Here is a 20,798-nt window from a genome sequence, read left to right as displayed (position 1 = left end):
GTGTTGATTTAAAGCTGGAAACTGACAGTTTGTTTTCAGATAGAGCTGACAAAACACAGACATATAATTTTAAATAGTGGCAGATTTAGAGATGGAAGGCAAAGACTGGATCCCTATGGATGGGAAAGGTCACAAAAAGGCTTGTGCCACTGACTGTATTTTTTAATAGATGGCTACATAGCCAGAGAACAGAGAATTCATATCTGAATTTTTGGATGGGTACTAATATCTATATGAAGTCTGTGCAAAGGAGAAACAGGTCACCTTTTTCTTAAGACTTGCGTTTATACAGCCCATACTATAACTTGTGATGGCAAAGCCTGGAGATGGGGAAGAAAGTGTTAAGATGGAAATACATTTGGATGTTCTCATTGTAAACCTGAGTTCAAAAAAATAAAAAGAAAGGATGCGAGTTTGTCACTGCGTCACCTCTATTGATTATGTGACTATGGAGTACCTCACACACGTCCCACCGCCTGCCTGGGAAGGTTCAGAACATTGTCAGTGGAAGGGCTAGTGCTCTGGACTGAGGAGCACTGGCAAATGCTGGTTTGCACTGAGTTGTGAGCTGAGACCCAGGATTTTGACTTAGCAAGATCAGTGTTTACCAGGCTGAAGTCTCTGAGCTATTTAAAGAATCTACAGAGATCCCTAAAAAACCCAAACACATTACGAGGTAGGCTTAACTTACTATACAGATGTTTATATCTAAAACCCAAAAAGATTACTAACTGAAGGTTACTTTTTTGTCTAAAGGACTCCTGCATGCATAAACATTGTAAAGCAAGCCCCTAGAGCCCCAATTTATAAACTGTGCCTGAATTCAGTTCATTTGTAACTTCATTTTTAATTCCCTAATTTCATACAACTAAAACCACTAATGCACTAACAATTATGCCACTCACTGTTTTTGCTTCCTGCTCATAATAAAGCATTGTACATTGTTAATTTTATTAGAGGGACAGATAACTTTTAAATATATATTTAAATACATTTACTAGCCACTGCCTTTGCTGTAGGGTTTATAGTAGATGAAGCACCTTTTTTTGTTTGTTTTTTTTAAATACTGTCTACAGGAAACACTGATCTTTGATCCCTGATCCTGAACTTCATGACTAAAACCTAGCTAATCAATTAATGAGAAAAGTAACTTCTGGAAAGGAGGAGCTAATGCCTGATAAAATTAAACTAAGTATTGAACACATTAACTTATTTATGCTGGTCTTCTTAAACATATTTAAGAGAAACATGTTAGCTAGCTAAATTTATTGCACCAACTAGCAAGCAGGCCTTTAATTGTGGCAATACTATGTTATACTTAGTTAAGAGGCAAAGTACACTTTGTGTACTTCCACATGTAGTACTATTTGCCACTTTGTCAGCAAGCAGAATACAACTTTGTTTAATTGCTTAGATTTTGGATCACTTCATCACTGCCCCTGCCTTTTGAATCACTTTGAACCACCACCTCTTTTATGGCCAAGTCAAGGTCATATTCAAGTCAGTTGACTTCCTTGTTATTTCTGGTATATAGTCCATTTAATTTGGATTTTAAACTTAATTTTACCTTCTGTGAAAGTTAAGATATCTGACTGTATCCAAAAAGTTTTAGATTCAGAAACATCAGATCTGTATTCAGGGTGTCAAATGTTAGAATTGCAACTTCTTTCTTTTAGGGAAAATACTACTTATGAAAAGAGTGCATCAAACACTTGTTGCTTTAATACTAATATGAACAAAGAAAGAAGAGGCAGTGTCTCCACACTCCTAGCCCCACTCCCCCTTTCCTGCATACTGATACCTATTACCTCTGCTCCTTTCCCCTTTTTATCTCTCTGACAGTACAACAGAACCAGACATCCTGTTCTATGCTCAGACCTGCATTTTTGCCAACAGTAAAGGAATCAGTATTTCTGGAAAACTACCCCACCCCACTCCCCCCTTATAACAGGAATTTCATTCACGACATACTTCTGGATCCAGAAACAGTTCTCAACACAAATAGACAAAACGGATACTTGTGCTTACAAGTGTGAAACAATGTACTGTCACCAAGTGAGAAGTTTTAACTGTGCTTACCATCCAGTTGCATATTCCTGCCCCAAACTAGTGTAAGGACCACACGCTATAACCTGGGGAAAGAAAAAAAAAAGCCTTTAGAAACCTCCTCATACTAAAAACCCAATATGGGTTACTCAGTTACCTGCCAGACAATCCCCGAAGAGAGATACTAAAATCTTAATGTTTCATGCAGAAAGTCATGTAAAGTGGCAGGTAGATAGAACCTGCTTCTAGAACAAAAACTTATTACACAATTTCTGTATAATGGGAAGGCCTAGACTGATTATTTTTTTCTAAACAGAAAATAACTCGCCACAAGACATCTAAGGGCAGAGTTTGCTACGGTAGTAAAAAATACTGCTTTAAAAACTGGCTAGTTGTTGGGTCTGAGAAAGTAACCTTAAATCGGAAATCATTATTCAACAGGGGCATAACAGTAGTCAAAGGACATATCCTTGTTAAGCACCGTTCACCCTTTGTTATTAATGTTTAATCATCAGTCTAAAAGAAAACACAAAGTCACTGCTGGTAAAGTTTGCAGCTGACATAACTGAAGTAGTAAACAATAATGAAGATGGACAACTGATCTACAGAAGTCCCGCTTGCCTGGTAAGCTGTGCTATTTTGGGCAACACATTTCATCATAACAAAACAGAAGGCTAGCCATAGAAGACTCAAGACTAACACTAAGGCCTTACATGTGTAAATAAGGTTCACCGAAACTGGCTTCAAGCCTTGAGGGCCATACACTGTTCAGAAGAGGCTTCAGGAACCAGATAGGATATTCAACTGAACAGGCTCTTCCAGAGGTGACCCCTCAACAGAAGAAACTACTCTGTATGAGCAAGGGACTGTAAATAGCAGCGGAGTGTATTTCCACTACATCCAGTGACAATATTTTCTGTTCTGTTGTCTCAAAGCTGCTGGCAAATTAAAAAAGGATCAGTAAATAGTTCTGAGAATAACTCATGGTTTGGAAAGCTTGCTTTGAATTGAGAGTATTGCTGTGCAGCTATATGTATATTTTAAAGCCACAGAAGTCTTATTTTAATAGATAAAGGTTTAGGCTAAATGGATTGTGCTTATGCTCAGATTGCTCATTTTCTCAGACTGGTTGCTCAGTCAGGCTGAGCAATCATTGAGCCCGATTGCTCCGTCAGGCTACATCTGAAGCACACCACTTAGACACACTCCCAGATACAGGTGGTACTCCTAACAGCACACCAGAATAAGATTAAGATATACCTCATCCTTCCCAAAAGTCACTGGTAAAAGCAAGACTACAAAATATCCTAACAATTTCTTAGTTGCGCAACTGGAGGACCAGGACTGCAGAGCGTCCTCAAGTCCATCTGCCTCGCTTTAAACTACAACTCATTGACCTTGTTATCAGGTTCAACATACCTCAACTCTCTGATCTGCTTATTATAGGGCTCAGACACACAACCAAGATCATCAGCTAGTAAGCTGAGCCCCAGTTGCTGTCTGTGCATCCACTTAAGGCCACAACAAGTAACAGGTGCATCTACTTTAGCTTTTTAGCTTCATCAGGATTACATTTTTTGAAGCAAGTTTCCCTATTATCCTGCTTTACCATATGTTGTTTGATAGCATGGAACAGTTTTGGGTTGCACAAACTAAGCTGCTTTCAGATTAAATCAAAGGAGCAGATCTATACCTGCTACCTGACAAGGAGTCTCCAGGTCACAGAATGAGACTAGAGCTAGTTTAAAATAAAACCACTATAACATATGCAGCACGAAGGCTGGGCCCTCAACATTAGCTTTCTCTACAAAACTCCTCCTTTGCCCCACGCTAGCATGAGCACAGCCACTGTGTATCCTTCAGTTTATTCATCTTTCACTGGTTAAGAAACTGACTGAAATGGCCATGTGCTGCAGGCACCCATGACTGCTCCAGCCCCAGCAGCATCCCACAGCTACCACCAACCCACAGTAAGTTATCATCCCTCACTTTTGCCCCCCACATACCTTTGGGATGTCCTCTCTCACCAGTGCATCATGGCACCCAGACCGTCCTCACTCAGTTTCCAGGCCAAGTCTTTACAGACCCTCCTGAAGAGCCTCTGGACAGCCCCCAGTCCCTCAGTACACCAGCCAGTTGTGAATTGGTGCCAGGTGAGGGGCGGAGGAGCCCTCCACCAGCCCCCGTGGCCTTCTGTCCCAGGGAGCAGTGCTGCGGCTGCTTGTGCGGGCTCGTGCTGCTCTGCTCGCAGGGGAGTCCCGGCTCCTCCGTGGTGCTCAGATAACAGCGAGCATCCAGGCTAAGTTCTTCACAAAGGAAGTTTCCCCTAAGATTAACATCTCTGTGGATATGAAGAATTGCTCAGCACTTGACATTTTAAGCAGCAAGGGGCACTACTGATAGTGGGAAATTCTGGATACAGGAGTAATCTGGGAATAAAAAGAAATTACGTACTTCAGGTAAATTGTCCAAGTAATCCAGCACTGTTCTTCACACCCTCTAGCAACAGCGATCTAAACACCTGAAATTAGAGAATATTATAACAAATGGCTCTGAATAACCTGAAGTCTTTATGTACAACTTTTTATATACAACACTTTAATGCTGTTAAAAAATCAGAAATCTAAAACTCTTTACGGGCAGAGCATGCACAGCATTGACTAAGGTCAGTACTACTGCAATGTCAATACACCTCGTACAATGATTTCCTTAAAACTTTTGGAATTCAGCTGGTGTCTTGACAGGTTCAGCGCTAACGGTACAGGCTCAGCTTTGCTGTGTTATACCGGTATTGCAAGCATTGAAAAACTAAGAAAATCTTTACAAACATATTTTTCTAGTAGTGAGATCCCATTCACAAATTTTAGGGGAAAAAACACTTTTCCTTCCTAAAGAAAACTCCAGCCCAAAGCAGATGGGAGAAACAAGTAACTGAGGAAGCCTCAGCTGCACTATAAGGCATGAGCAATCACTAGTTTTGGAAGAATCTCTTCTGCTTTACAACCAAATATGCCTTGCTTTAAGTTTCCAAGAACTGAATAAAGGTTTCTTGCTGTCCCCTGTGTGACCAAGTTGTATTCCTGCTAACAAAGGCAGCTTTTGTTTCCCAGTGGGCTCGTCAAAGGCTTTCTGCCAAAACTTCCTTTGAGAGGAAACTGTCCACTAAACATATTTTACCAGGAAGATCCTGCTTTCCACAAATCTTCTTGGGATTTTTTTTGTTGTTGTTCCTTTTTTTTTTCCTTTTTTTCCCCCAGAAATCTGAAAAGTCTTGGTTTACATGAGTAAATTATTTGTTCATTCTTGTGGGTTTCCAGTGAAGACAAATAAACAAAACCAGAAACAACTACAGCTTGCCTGGCAAGGCAGTCTACATAGTGCTGAGTAACCTGGTGATATTCTGAGGCTAAAATAACACAAATGATGATGGTATATCCTATAAGGCTATAATAACACAGATGATGGTATACCCTAGCAACAACCTGCTATAATTTACGATACAACTTGCCCTTGCTCATTTTTTGTCAGCGCTCTCTCCTCCCTTCTATTCCCCCAACAGAACCACCAAAAAAAAGGATAATACTGAGGTGATTTCATATAGACATCGTTCAAATTCGGGAGGCACAGGTGCCTCTGTGGGAGGCTGGGAAAAAGGCTGACGTACAGTCAGGAGAACCATTAATAAGTACAGCATGTGCAGTGTGATCCTGCAATGGCAAAATCATGTTAAAGGTTTGATTTATGTATATAAACCTGGAAATATAATACTGACAGGAAATTTGCTCTAATGTGCATATGAACTGAAATGCTACCGGAGAGTGAGGTATAGCGACTTAGAGTAATTTCTTTCCTGCATGACCAGTCAAAGAAGGGGCTGAGTTTTTGTATGAAGGTCCAAATATCTCACAATTGTGATATTTCAACAATTTACAAGGCAGCAAAATGGACTGAGAGGCCCTTTCAAGAACTTTAAAAGGAAATTCAATGCCGTTTGAATGCTACCAAGGAGTCTGTTTACAAAATTATGAAACTGGTTGATCTGTCTAGCAATTCATGTAGACCTATTAACATCATTTGTACTTTTGCTTTTTGACAGAAATCACTGAAGTTATGGAATGGGTAACAGTTTCTCTCCTGAGACAGCTGTAATGGTAATCTATGACAGAACTGTCCCCAGATTCTCAGACACTCAATAAAGAAAGAGAAACAAGTTTTCTTCTCACAATTTAGGTATCACATTATGCTATTTCAGAGTTCACATGTTGCTATAATTGCTGTTTACATGTTTTTTGAAAAAGATTCACTCTAAATTCTTCCTAGCATCCACTTTAAATATTTACATTCAGGCCTAAGATGTCTTGTAAAATTTTAATAGCATACCCTCCTATTTAAAAAGACAGTAACAAAACCTCAACCCAAATACTAGCGCATATATGAAGCAAAACATTCTAAACACTGTTTAAACTGTCATTTCTTCCCAAAGTACAAGGATGTTTATGCTCTTGCCTAAGGCGAGATAAACAGAGCAGCATACCACTCCATATTTGTAAATGTTAACTCTGCAAGGTAGAAACTGGCTTCTGTGTGCACCAGGCTTCTGTTTCTTCACTGCTCTAAAAGCCGTAATATGACATATGGATATGTGTAAATTGAAACAACAAAGATATATGGCCCTGCCACAGAAAAACGTGCAGTCTCACTCTTTATTCTACATATCATCCTGACTCCAAGAAACTTTTCAAAATTGCCTCTAGAAATGCATCTTAGCTACCAGACCAGTGGCCTAATAGTATATTTGGGATAATTCCATGGGTCTGTGGGACAGTTGCACCTTCAAATCTCATGTGTATCAGAAGTAACCTTCCTAGAGTCAGTGGGGACTGACTCTGCTGCTGTTTGTGTGGTAGAACTATACTACTTCTTTAAAAATTTTCAAGAAAATGCTATGAGAATTAATAGGGATAAGATACCGACCCACCAACTGAATATCATATAAGGCCAAAGTACTCACACCAACAGGTAGAAGATTGAGAGCAAGGAACCCAAGGACAGCCCTTTTATGTGTATGTGTCATTCTAAAATAGACTCCTGCAAGCATCCTGGTTAATATAACACACTGTTTGCCAAATATGTACTTTAAAAATAGCAGGCAACTGTATGGCATACCTTGAGCAGTGTTAAAGCTGTCTAGGTTTTGTTATACAAAGAATATGGTAAGTTATAACATGCTGCCAGTGGAAAAATAAGTGAAACACCAAAACCCAAGCTGTATAAGATTCTTGAATGAGTACTTAACGGGGAAGGTTAAACCATAACAGGCGTGTCTTAACTTTAATAAATCAGGGCACTTATTCAGATGACTAAACATGGATTTAGGATCTCCAGTGATTCAGATGTTTATGGTGTGGCAACTAAACCTACAGTTGGGCATCTAAGGAAAAGTGTCCAGTATACCAGAAGTCTGTCTACCTACAGCTTTCACAGCATGTAGATATTGACATTCTGCCCAGAGGAGCCTGAAGTTACACACTCTCCTTTTAAAATCTTGGCATAGATTTCAGCTCTAGTAGTCTTTCATTCTGGGAGAAACTAGTAAGATTTTTTTGCATTTCTGCTAAACTCTGATCAGTTGATTGTTGTCCCAAACTTCTGTCTCCCTTTTTTTAAAACAGCTTCCAGCCTGTCTGACATCTAGCTCACAAGCTCGGTAAAGCAGAAGTTCTTGTATTTGTTAATACTGGCCAGAACAGCATTAACATCAGCTAGGACAAGTTATTAATTTGTGTTACTAGAAATTTATGGTCAATAATACTGATCATTTTTCTTTTGTACAGACAAAAGTAAGTTGAGGACATGGTTGCTGCTGTTTTCAAATGAACACTAATTGTGCAATTTTGAATTTGTTTTTGACTCATTGTAGGTTCGCAGCAAGAGCAAAGCAGCTAAGGCTGGACTGTGTGAGGGAGATGAGGTGGTGTCTATCAATGGCAAGCCTTGTGGAGACTTAACCTATGCTGAAGTTATCGTTCTGATGGAAAGCCTGACTGACGTCCTGCAGATGCTTATCAAGAGGTACAGGAATGCTCAGAATGCTTTGGTGCAATTCTGTTCAGTGAACCATGTGGAAAATGCTGGTTTTGAATGCACTCATTTTGCAGACATATACTGTGAGCTTCTGATAGTCCTCTTATTTATGTCTGTAACTCTGCTTGTCTTTATGGAAAAGGGAGGGAAGACTGAGTATTTGATCTGAAGGAATTAATGTATATAATTCAAACAATACAGTTCAGGCACAGAATTAAGAGTACAGTCTTCAAATGTAATTATTTTATTTTTAATTAAGTATTCTTAATACTTACAAGGTGTCCACTATCATACCTGCATACTGCAGAGTCTTAAGTTCAATTATTCTTTCCACCCCTTTGAAGTAGGGAAGTGTTGTTATTCCCCATAGATAGGGAAGTGAGGCTTACAAAAAGCAAAGGCTGTATGGATGGAGAAAGTGTGTTACACAGATATGCCTTGATGATGACATGGCAAATGGTCTTCTTGGGTGGCAAAATGTGTTAGTAGTCAGGAGGGGGCGAGGGTCTGGAAATCAGGAATTCTATTTCTGTAGCTGTTAACACTTCACTAGATGAGGTGGGGCAAGTCACTTACAGCTCTCTGGGTCTCAGCTTCTCCATTTATAAAATAGTGATAGTGAATTTCAGTTTTATTTGAAAATGCTTTGAGCTTCTTAGAGTAGAGAACCTTCATGTAAACTTGCAAGCAAGCCAGCACTACGGCTCACTGCACATCAGTATATTCTAATGACTGTTCTGTAATTGTCATCAGTGTAATGCATGCAATCTTGAGTTCAGAACCACCTACAGTAAGAACAGTTTCCCCAGACTTTGTGAATTCAGACAAGATGAACTCTGCATTGCCTTCAGTGTGGGTAAGAAGAGGAAGAAAAGACCTGAGACTTCCACACTCCTTGTAAGGAATTATGGCTCCCCCCTGAGCTACTGCAGTTCCCTGTGTCTGCTCTCCCACAGGCAGGGCCAGGAGGACAGAAGCGGTCAGGATTCATCACAACAGCTAACAGAGCAGCGTCACTGGAAAGGCTGAAAGGACTCTGGTGCAAAAAAGGCACTTGTCTGGTTACCAGGGATGGCTAAACAGCATGGGAAACTCCTCTGTGGTTTCTGCAACCTGCGCAAAGGAACTTTCCTAAAGTGTCTAGTAGTTCAAAGTTACAATCTGCCTTCAAAACAAGATGCTCTCAAGGAGTATTCATTTTATTTATAACAGACATTTTGCATGGCCTCTCTGTGCATGTTGTCTTGGGCTGAATAATGGATCAATGTGATGAGATCAGGGGAAGAGTGATAGCTGAGGGTTACAGCTTACCTTCTCCATAGTGCATAGCTCTTGTTTCTGGTTCAGCAGTGTACTATTTGAATGGTCCTCATGTGACATCTGCATTCTTATGTTTTTAATTCATAACATGACTACTGGAACTGCACTTGTAAAAATGATATTTGTGGATGACCAGCTGTCTTCTTTGCAGCCATAGAAATAGCTCCATATGCTTTGACTCCTGCCTGTTGCTGCTCTATAACTGATATTTCAGTTGGTCAGTATGCTCTAGCTGAAAGTGACAGCACATCTTCCGTTCACTCCATTGCCTCTGCTTGAATGTATGGGGAACAGCCAGACATGTCCTGAAAATCAGAATGAAAACAGAGTGCTTAGACCACATAATTCAGTGTTTCGTGGAATGAAACTGTGTCTAATCGAAATTTTAAGAAAACTGCAGTTGCTCAACACTCTGAAAGTGACTAAAATGTTCTAAAGGAATTCACTGTGAGAGTCTTTGAATTTCTTCTCATCAGCTCTTCTCCTCTAACTCCCAGCCTCTACTGTCAGTATCTTCCAGGGTATGGGAGAACAAACTGAAACACTTTTCTTCTCCTGCCACCTCCTTTGTGGGTAGTAGCCCTCTCAGCACTACCACCAGAAGGATTGTTCAGGAAGTGTCTTAGCATCCTCTGAGACTAATGAGAAGCAAATCCTTTCTTTTCTGAGTAGCCACTTGTAGCAGCCATCTCAAGAAAATGCTGGAAATCATGAGGAAAGAATAATGCCTAATTAAAGCGGTGTTCCAACGGTGATCTTTACAGCCAAGCATCTTTTGCTGGCAGGGGAGAATATTTCTCCTTGGGAAGCTTCTGTCTGTTCCTGAACTATATGCATGAAGGAGATTTTCATGGGCATTCATTGTTGGCCTAATTCTGCTCTTACTAAGCTTACTGGGAGGAAAATTAGGCTTTTAAAGTTGTTTTTAAAATGCTACTTGGCCTTTGATGTCTACAAAAAGTTTTCCCAATTCCCTGTAAACCACAGTCAGTTACTGACCAGCAGTGCCCACAAAATCTTCGGTTTACAGGATAGAGGAAAGAGACACCCTGCAGGGCAGGCACTCTCCAGATGCCACGTGGGGGAGCATCTTACTGACCTTCCCGACAAATGCTGAACAGATGTATCCGGGAAACATCGAGAGTGGGGACAGAAACAGAAACGCTAGCCTGCCCTTTTCACACCAGTGTTAGCTACTCTTGGGCTACTGCTGAGTCTAGAAAGAAAATTTCTAGGGGAAAGTAGGGAGTGTGCTCAGTGCATACCAAAATGAAATGCACCATGTAGGGAGTAAAACATGACTCTGAGACAAACCCTGCCGTGCTGACTCCATGAGTCCTGCTTCCTTCCTGGAATTACACCAGGGGTGTTGTTCCTGCAGTGAGCTGGAAAGACCTGAAACAAAAATAATAATTTGACAAAACAGAATCTTAAATGACAAAAAAGAGATCAGACCCAGTATTCTGCCTCTTGACACATGGATACACATTTATGTCTATATAGAGTAGAAGTATATCTGTAAGTAGCAAGGGCCTTTTAAGGTGGAAATCTTTCTCTCTCACACACACACACAATCACTCAGCTACCAATAAAGGCTAACATTTAGCTGGCCCATCCCCCAATCTCATATCTTACAAGGAAATGTTTACAGATTTCTGTAATTTATCTGTACTTAAGAGCAGTACAATTGATCATCCAAATAGCATAATACGATGGCATCCAGCAGCACTCACAAGCAGCTCCCTAAATTAAAATCTGTCTGACCTTTATGTAGCTCCATATGTGGTTTAATGGATGTTACACATTTTGTGCTATTTGAGGCAGACCCAGACTGCTACAAACAGTATGCTGCATGGCTAGAAAAGCAAGTGATATTGAAGCTTCTTCAGTACACTGACAGATTTATTTCTTCTGTTGCTTCTTCCAGCCTTTCTTTGTAGGGGGTTCCAAAGTTTCACAATACCTGGGACCAGCTTTTGATTTCAGAAATCTCCATAATACTTGATATTAATACTTACTGAGGGTACCTACTGCTTCCTTATTTGAAAAAGTGCTTTGCTACCTTCTAGTCAACAGAAAGCCTTAATAACATGCTGTAGTCTTCCTGTACAGAAAAGGTGTCTTCTCGAATTAATAGTAGTCAGTATGGCCCAGAGTACTGAAAGAAGAAGCTAGAGAGTACACTACGAGCCCTAACACCAGTAAAACAGCCTAACTGGGCCAGGGGAATGCATAGTTTAAAACAGGGAGCTACACTGAGGTACACAGTAGGCTTCAGGAAGTCAAAGTAACATTTGCCATTTAGAAATATATATTGTTTAATAACTAGGAAATACTGTATGGGTTCACTACCCTTTTTCACTGGATCACTGGAATAGGCCCAGAATGTTTTAATTATTCCATTATATATAAGGATGATGATCCTCACAGGAGTTCTTTGAATGTGTATTCATTCATGTGTATTCATGTAAGTATTTATTCCCCTCCCTCTGATCCAGTACTTGTCTATTCCTTAGAGAGTAAACTATTTGGGACAGGAACTATATGTGAGGATGGTGCCTCAAACAGTTGCAGCAGTAGCCACAGAGCCAAAAATTAACCACTCTTCTGGTGTCATGCAAAGTTAATTTTCTCCTGCACATGTGAAATATGAAGAAATATTGTCCCAGAAGTCTCAGCAGCATTTGTCTGGAAACACTATAACAGAAATGTGTCTGTGAAAGCATACTGATGTTAGGAATGATATAATTCAACATTGCAGAAGGATGGTAGTAGGATCATAGTTCTACCACAGTAGTGTAATTTCCCTCTTACTGAACTGTTAAGTTGAAGAATTTTGAAAGATACAAAGATGCTTCAATTTAAGACCTCTACATGCTGGGAAAATTCTTCTATTTAAATGGACATGCTAGGAGGTAGGTACCACAATTAATACAGGGGAAAAAAAACTATACAGAAATTGCTTTTGTAACTGTACTTACAATTGCTGTGCTTACAGCAGCTTAATTTCTTGAATTACTTGTTTATGTATGTGCAGATCCTCCAATGGAATAAATGAAACCTTGAGCGCTGAAAGAGAAAATGGAAAGCACGATAACATAAAAAATGAGGACTATAGGGAGAGTACTACACTGCAAATTAATACAGCGAGAGAGAGACCCCATGGAGATTTATGCATCACAGAGATATACAGTGAGACTCACCAGGGAGCAGGAGAAAGCAACATACACTTTTCTGAAACGAAACAAGAGACCACACAAAGCCAGAGAATTTCTCCTAAAGTGATAGGCACCTCCAAAGTGCTCGTGACAGATGAGGCTGCTTTCGGAGGGAAGACAGAAGAAAGAAGGCCAGGTACAATGGTTGAACTGCAGCTGTCCCTCTCAAATGACGCACACAAGGGCACCAATGCTCCTGCTGTGACTCTCTTAGGGGCAGAAAAATGCACCCCTTCAGGAAGAGGACCCAGTGTACAACAAGATGGGACTAGCCCTGTAATCACAATTCCCCTGGGCATGAAAGAGGGCAACATCCAGTGGTCAAGCAAAGTAGTCCAGTTTTCTAGTGACAAAGACGTCAAGAGGATCCAAGGTGCAGCTCCATCTCTCCCCAGGGTGGAGGTGATCCTAGACTGTTCGGACAGGGAGAAGGAAGCACCCAGGTCTCTAGCTGAAAGGGGGTGTGTTGATTCTCAAGTGGAAGGAGGGCAGTCAGAAGCACCTCCTTCCCTCCTCTCCTTTGCAATCTCATCAGAAGGCACAGAGCAGGGAGAAGACGACCAGCACTCGGAAAGGGATCACAGACCTCTCAAGCACAGGGCAAGGCACGCCAGTAAGTATGTCCCATCTAATAACTTGCACTGCCTGAGGGTATCTTTTGTAACTTTAAACATAATTTCAGAATTTAGACTGCATTAGAAAAAAAATGTTTAGAGTTTTTTCTGCAGTTTTCTAACTTTCCCTCTGTCTTTTTCTTTTAAACGATGTTTCTGTTCTTGCTTTATATATTTTTTCAGGGTAATACAATGCTCTTGGTGATGAGCCAGGAGTATACCCATGCCTTAACTGTGCTGAATAACTTTGCTTAGTAGACTTCCACTTTGAAATTTACTCATGACTTTGTCCAACTAAAAGTACTTACGTCTCCAAAAAGGGCTGCATTCTGCTGGTCTTCTAACGTACATTCAGAGGCAATCTGTAGAATATTAACAACAAAAGCAAGTTGCTTGCACATGTCTAAGTGAATCCTGTGGATTTTTCCTTTTATAGCAAAAACTTTGTGTTGTCATTTGCATCACCTAAAATCAAAGCCATGCCACTGCTCTTAAAAGTTAATAAAAAAGGCTAGTAGAAAAGCTTGATGTCACCTGCAGAAGAGATTTTGACAGACACTAGCATATGTATAACTGTTACATGATCCTTTCAGTTTTGTCAGTCTTCTCTAGACTGTAAAGTGAACATGCTATTTCTTCTCCCATACCCAGAGGTCAGCTTCAAAATGTGTCCAAGAAGTTTACATGAAAATAAACTTGCAACTGGATCCAATATTAATTAACTGACTGTAGATATGTATTATTTATTTATCTATCCATTTATTTATTATTTTATTCATTTGGGACCTTTCTATTGGTTGCTTGCTCTTTCCCAGCAATGTCAAGAATCCTGTCTGGGGATTTAGTAGCAGTATGTCAAAGGTGCTTGAATGCGTGCAGTGATATACTGTAGCAACAAGCTATTTCATATGCAGTGTTGGAATTAGTCTGCTAACCCACTGCTAATTCCTCTGTAAGCATATTTTTAGCATGATAACCATTTGTATCTTATTGGCAAGTGGATTAAGCAGTTACTTATGCCTAAGTGTCTGTATGCAATCCACATATTTTTGGCATATTAAATGAAGCATAAAAGAAAAGTGCACATGCTTTACATTTTGGCTGCGAAGTTAGAACCAACTGTGGGACTGTGCCTGTCTTTCTTGCAGTGCCTCTCTAATAAGGCAAAAATACAAGGAATGAACTACATTTACATGATAAACTCTGCTTTCAAGTAGGACATAGATTCTGTCCTTTTCCCATCTCATCTATGACAATCTCAATTCCTTCTAATCTAGTGGCAGGTCATTACCCTAGGAACTACTGATTTAATCTATAAAAATGTTTGCTTTTATTATTATTATTATATGTATAATCCTATCTACACATTAGAACAAACAAATTGCCAAGCACAGGGGAATAATCTGTGTGCAGCAAATACTATGCAAGTTTTTTGTAAAATTAGAAGTTATAATGCAGCATTTAAGTCAAATTAGAGAAGAACATTTATTATAGGTGTTTGATCTCTTTAGCAGAAATTTTCTCCCTAAATAGTAATCAGATTATATTTACCTGAGCAGGTAACATTTCTTCTGCCGTCTTTTGAAACTATTAAGTAACTATTCAGATGAATTAAGAAAAAATATGCTAGCAAAATGAAAAGTTTCAACTTTTTCTTTCCACAGAACTGTATGGGTACCTGCTGAATCCCCTTCCTAGAAAAACACTCACTGCTGATGCAAGCAGCTTATTTGAAAGCATAGAACTTGCATGCTGAAGGGCAACGATTTCTGTTTGCAAAGGCACTCTAACACTAAAGCCTCTACTTTTGGAAAATGTCTTCAGTGACTGTTGTAAGCATTTGGATTGTCAAAGGACTGACCCAAGGATTTTGTGATTTGGCCCTCTCAAAATAAAATATTACAAATTGCTGGTTCGGGTGCCATGCTCTTTTCTCTTTTATAGGTTCTTGTGAGGACCATTGGTCCAGTCATGCTGTCATCTGGCATAATGGCAAAACTCCAATTGTCTTTAATAGGAGAAGTATCAGACTCCATCTACTGACATGGCTAAAAGGATCATTAATAGAAAATACATCACATGGCTCTCTCTAATGAATTTGCTTTATTTATACTAGCAAGAGATACTAAGTAATTTACTGTTTTATTTTTATATATCAGAGGCACGCTTTTTCCTTTTGAAATTAAGTGGAAGGGGACCACTGATTTAGGCAGGAACAGCTTTAACTTCTAGCTTTTTTAAAGGGAGAAGTTATAGAGGCTGTCATTCATGAGACGCAGTGGTAGAATATAGGGAAGGGAAAGAAACAGGAACACCACCTGACTAGCGTTGCCCCATGAAGCACATGCTCCATGTCACATAACAAGGAAGCAGTCATGCTGATGTACAGTGCATCTGTCAGCTTTGCAGCTGCATCTATTTCTGTTCCACATGACTTGATGAAAACTAATAATTTATGCTTTAAGAAATATGTATTATTGATATATGCTAGGGAATACTCTGGAGAAGTTAGCTGAGCCTCCTCCATTCAGTTCTTAAATGTGTATTCATTCTTGCCACATTTTCAAAATAAATATTCTGGAGCTGTTATATCCTATACAATTTTGGATTATGTTTCAGGCAAGTAATGCTTGTTAAAAGACTGAAGCCTGCTTTCATTGAGTACCATGGCCAAACTCCCATGTATTCCAAGAGCCTGGAAGTTAATGCTAATAGTTTCTGTGTATGCCTTTTTGGATGTATACCTGCTTTTAAATAGCTAATACATAGAAGCATACCGGCTTTTATCAGCCACACACATTTTGTAATGCATATGAGTAAAATAAACACGTAAATGGCAGAAGCTGCTGCCACTGTCAGACAGAATACACTCAGTTTCATTTGGTCTCAGATGCAGGCAGTCATGGTCCTGGCTGGCGGGGAATGTCTGCTGTAAGCCTAGGAACTATGGTCAAACACTTGGTAAACAGCAGACCACAGAAACTGAATGAATGAGAACATATCATCTGCCTGTTGCTGCTGAGGTTACTTATGGGAATAAAAATCAAGAACGCTAGAAATAAAGACACATGTAACGTTCCTGTTGAACTAAGTTCTAAAGAAAGCAATGTAGCCTTTGAACTTGCATGGGTGTGACTCTAAGGAATGCCGGGTATAGAATATACAACACTGTTGATATTGTGGGAAAAGCTTAAGTATAATGACATCTCCATGCAAAATAAAATAAATGTTTTAATATGGGGGAAGGGGACAGTGGATAAATTTCAGTATAGATAAATGCAGAACTATTTGTTATTAGTCTCCTCATATTTTTCTGGGCTGTGTGCAATTAAATGTGCACTTCAATTCCTTCCATAGGGCTCCGGCGAAGTGAGAGTCTGTCAGAGAAGCAGGTCAAAGAAGCCAAATCTAAATGTAAAAGTATTGCATTGCTGCTGACGGCAGCCCCCAATCCCAATTCCAAGGGGGTGTTGATGTTCAAGAAGCGTCGCCAAAGGGCGAGGAAATATACTTTAGTTAGCTACGGTACTGGGGAGTTAGAACGTGACGAAGACGAGGGTGAAGAAGGTGAAGGTGAAGAGGGGGACAAAGAAAACACTTTTGAAGTGAGTTTGCTTGCAACAAGCGAGTCAGAAATAGATGAAGATTTCTTCTCTGACATTGACAACGACGGTAAGGTTGTGACATTTGACTGGGACAGTGGTCTACTTGAGGTTGAAAAGAAGACAAAAAGTGGAGACGAGATGCAGACGCTTCCAGAGAGCACAGGTAAAGGAGCCCTCATGTTTGCCAAGAGACGGCAGAGGATGGATCAGATTACAGCTGAGCAGGAGGAGATGAAGGCACGCACAGTGCATACAGAGGAACGAAGGGAAGCCACCATGTCAGAGAACTACCAGAAAGTAAGCTCTTCAGTCTATCAAACAAAAGAGGAAGAAATGTCAAGACAGCAGACCTGTGTGAGCAAAAGCTACATCGACATGAGCCAGAATCATAGCAAAATGGTACAACAAAATGGCTTTGGCTTAGCACCAAACACAAACCTCTCTTTTCGATCCTCTGAAGCTCAAAAAGCAGCGTCTTTGAATAAAACAGCTAAACCCTTCCCTTCTGGGGTTCAAAACCGAGCAGCTGCACCATTTTCACCCACAAGGAATGTCACCAGTCCTCTTTCAGATATACCAGCACCACCTCCTTACTGCTCTATTAGCCCACCAGCTGAGGCTTTATACAGACCTGTTTCAGCTCCTGCAGCCAGCAGAGCTGCCCCAACTGTGTGGTCGCCCACCGAGCCAACAGAACGCATAGCATCCAGAGATGAAAGGATTGCAGTGCCAGCCAAAAGAACTGGGATACTGCAAGAGGCAAAGAGAAGAAGCACGTCAAAACCTATGTTCACTTTCAAAGAAACACCCAAAGTAAGTCCTAATCCTGCCCTGTTATCCCTTGTACACAATGCAGAGGGCAAAAAAGGTACTGGAGCTGGTTTTGAGTCAGGACCTGAAGAAGACTACCTCAGTTTGGGAGCAGAAGCTTGCAATTTCATGCAGACTCAAGCATCTAAACAAAAGGCCCCTCCTCCTGTTGCTCCAAAGCCTTCACTCAAGGTCTCTCCTACTGCTGGTACTCCAGTTTCACCAGTTTGGTCACCTCCAGCTGCAGCTTCTAACAAGGCTCCTTCTTTCCCAGCACCAGCCTCACCTCAGGCAGCGTATCCTGCACCACTCAAATCTCCACAGTATCCTCAGTCTCCTGCCCATCCCCCAAGTACTCTCAACCTCGCTGGTCCTTTCAAAGGGCCTCAGGCAACCCTAGCGAGTCCAAACCATACGCCCAAGACAACACCAGTCACACCGACTGCTGGAGGAACAAAGCCACCCTTTGAGATGCCACCAGCTATGAGTGGAAAAGGAGCACAGTTATTTGCCAGAAGGCACTCTCGAATGGAGAAGTATGTGGTAGATTCAGAGACTGTGCAGGCAAACATGGCACGAGCCTCATCTCCAACTCCATCTTTACCAGCCTCTTGGAAATATTCATCTAATGTCCGAGCACCTCCACCTGTTGCTTATAATCCCATCCACTGCCCATCTTATCCTCCTGCTGCTACCAAGCCCTCCTCTAAGTCCACTGCTGCTACCAAAAATACAAAAAGAAAACCTAAGAAAAGTCTCAATGCTTTGGATATTATGAAACATCAACCTTATCAACTTGATGCATCTTTATTTACTTTTCAACCTCCTAGTACTAAGGAAAACCTTGCTATTAAGCAGACATCGAAGCTGTCCACTTCAAAGCAAACTCTACCTTTAAGACCACCTAGTGCTGGCTCTCCTACTAACGTCCGGGCATCTTCAGTGTACTCCGTGCCAGCCTACAGTACACAACCTTCGTTCCAGTCAAATGCCTCTATCCCAGTAAATGAATCATATTCACCTACAGGCTACTCTGCATTTTCTAAGCCAGAAACCACCACATCTTCTTTGTTTACTGCTCCGAGGCCAAAATTTTCAGCAAAGAAAGCTGGCGTCACTGCACAGGTGTGGAAGCCATCAATTATTGAAGAGTAAACCTTATAGCTGAAACTTAGTGTCCGTTTTGCTTGCAATCAATTGTTTGCAGTGGTAACCTGGCACACAACAGTGCCAATAGTATTCCTTAGCTCACTTAATAACGTCAGATGTATCACCTCAAATCTGGGTCCAAAATATTTGAACTTTTTTAAGGAATCAAAATAGATACAAATTTTAGTGCATGTATGCATATTATCAGATGCTTTATACACATAACATCCTGAAATGAATAGATACCATTGTATTAAGTAAGCAGGACACTAGGTTTTTGCTTTAGGACTACTACAACAGAAACAACAGTAAGCAATATTCCTGGTATGTCAAATTAATAGAGAAGAGTTTTCTTTCTGTCCCCCCTCCCCAGCTATGTTCTAATGACCTAGGGATTTGAGGACTTTTTTTTTAAAAAGAAGTGCCTTATTAAATGATATTAATAGTAATATGTATTACTAACATAGCATAAAATAGATACAGTATTAGACTCTGACTGATCACTAGCAGAATACAACTGGATAGACCTTTGGCCTGCACAGAGCCCCACTGAATTCAGTCAGAATCTGTCCTGGCTCAAAGGTCCTTCCACAGGAATCTGGTTGATTGGCCAGGGGCTTAGTTTGTAAGCTATGTGGATCAGCTGTGATCCAAAATAATGAATTGCCTCTGTGATTTCACAGAGAATGTCCTATAAGAGATGCTGGAGTGTTCTGAAGACTAAAAGAGATGGGGAAGACAGCTGGAAAAATTGTTAAAGATTTCCCATTTTGGGGAAATTTGACATCCCAAGCGCGGACATATTTTTAGCCAAAGTTTGCCTTGAATCCAGCAAGTAAGATAGAAGCCAGTAAATCTAAAACATTGACCAGTCAGAGAGGTGAGCTGGGTTTTGCAGCTGCAATGTAATGCCATAGCTTCTTGCGAAAGCACAGTGATTGAGAACTGAAGGGATATATATATTCAAGAGTACTGATTCTTGCAACCAGAGTAGTATATGCCACAGAAATTAGCACTTAAATCATAAATATGACCATGTCTTCCTATGGGCCTCTCGTACACAATTTATTATTTTCACCTGGGGCTTTACAGTGTTTCTTCCCACTTTAAATCTTTTTACTCTGATCTTATACTTTCACCTTTTACTTGTCATATTGGGGACTAAGTATTGAAATACTGCTACTGTAGAAAATTTTTAAGAGTCTGTGGTCTTGAAACCTACTGCATAATACTGCAGTGAATACAGAGTGTTGCTGAAATCAAGGAGCTATATTTGAATAGTTTAGCATGTTTTTCAGTAAGCAGTCCTGTTAACATCAGTGGTGCTAGGTCTGAAACAAGGTGTTGTTTCACACAACTAAGGGTATCAAAATCCATCCCAAGTGTGAAGCTAAAGATTAAAGCATCACTCTGTGAATAAAGGTGTCAGAATCTGTTGATATATTTGTTTAAACTACCATCCAGCTAGCTATAGACCAGATTATGGATCTTTTATATCATAGGGGTTTTAGCAGAACTGAAGAAAACATTCCCCAGCATGAACAAAATCTCCTTCGTTTGGTCCCATGATGGTAACTTAAACTGCAATCAAACTTGAGAAGAATGCATTTGGGTTTACATGCAGAAAGCAGACTTGAATCAAAGTCTAATCAAGCCAACAAAAATCACTCCTTTGAATTGTGTACCTCCAAAATCCTGCTCTCCCCTTTAAATTTTGGATTGCGATACTGACTGCATTAGAAGAAAATGACCAAGTGATCCATCTCCCTCTTAAAATTCAGGAGAATGATGGGAAATTTGGGGGGGAAAAAAAAAAAAAAGTTTGAAAAACTCAAGAAAGAATTACACTGCATTTGCCTGGAAATAGAAAGTAGCAATATTTTAATCCTTTGGAGATCTCCCTTCTATCTGTTTTCCACTGTCAATATCTGTATTTTTCTTCTATCATTAAA

General features: G+C 40.3%; 1 protein-coding gene across 2 annotated transcripts in view; it reads left to right on the top strand.

Moving 5' to 3' along the window:
* The window catches only part of SYNPO2 (synaptopodin 2), a 96,560-nt gene that overhangs the window by 58,820 nt on the left and 16,942 nt on the right, over window positions 1-20,798 (top strand). Inside the window, exons 2-4 of one of the 2 annotated variants that reach the window (XM_072861224.1) lie at window positions 7,967-8,118; window positions 12,488-13,281; window positions 16,640-18,822. In XM_072861224.1, coding sequence (XP_072717325.1) covers window positions 7,967-8,118; window positions 12,488-13,281; window positions 16,640-18,822 — 3,129 coding nt within the window. Of the gene's footprint in view, window positions 1-7,966; window positions 8,119-12,487; window positions 13,282-16,639; window positions 18,825-20,798 lie in introns of both variants that reach the window. The other variant, XM_072861225.1, reaches the window with a different exon arrangement.

This window comes from Ciconia boyciana, chromosome 5 (assembly GCF_034638445.1).
Source record: "Ciconia boyciana chromosome 5, ASM3463844v1, whole genome shotgun sequence".
Lineage (NCBI taxonomy): Eukaryota > Metazoa > Chordata > Aves > Ciconiiformes > Ciconiidae > Ciconia > Ciconia boyciana.
Note: the sequence above shows the minus strand (reverse complement) of the source record. Positions and strands in the feature narration are given on the sequence as shown.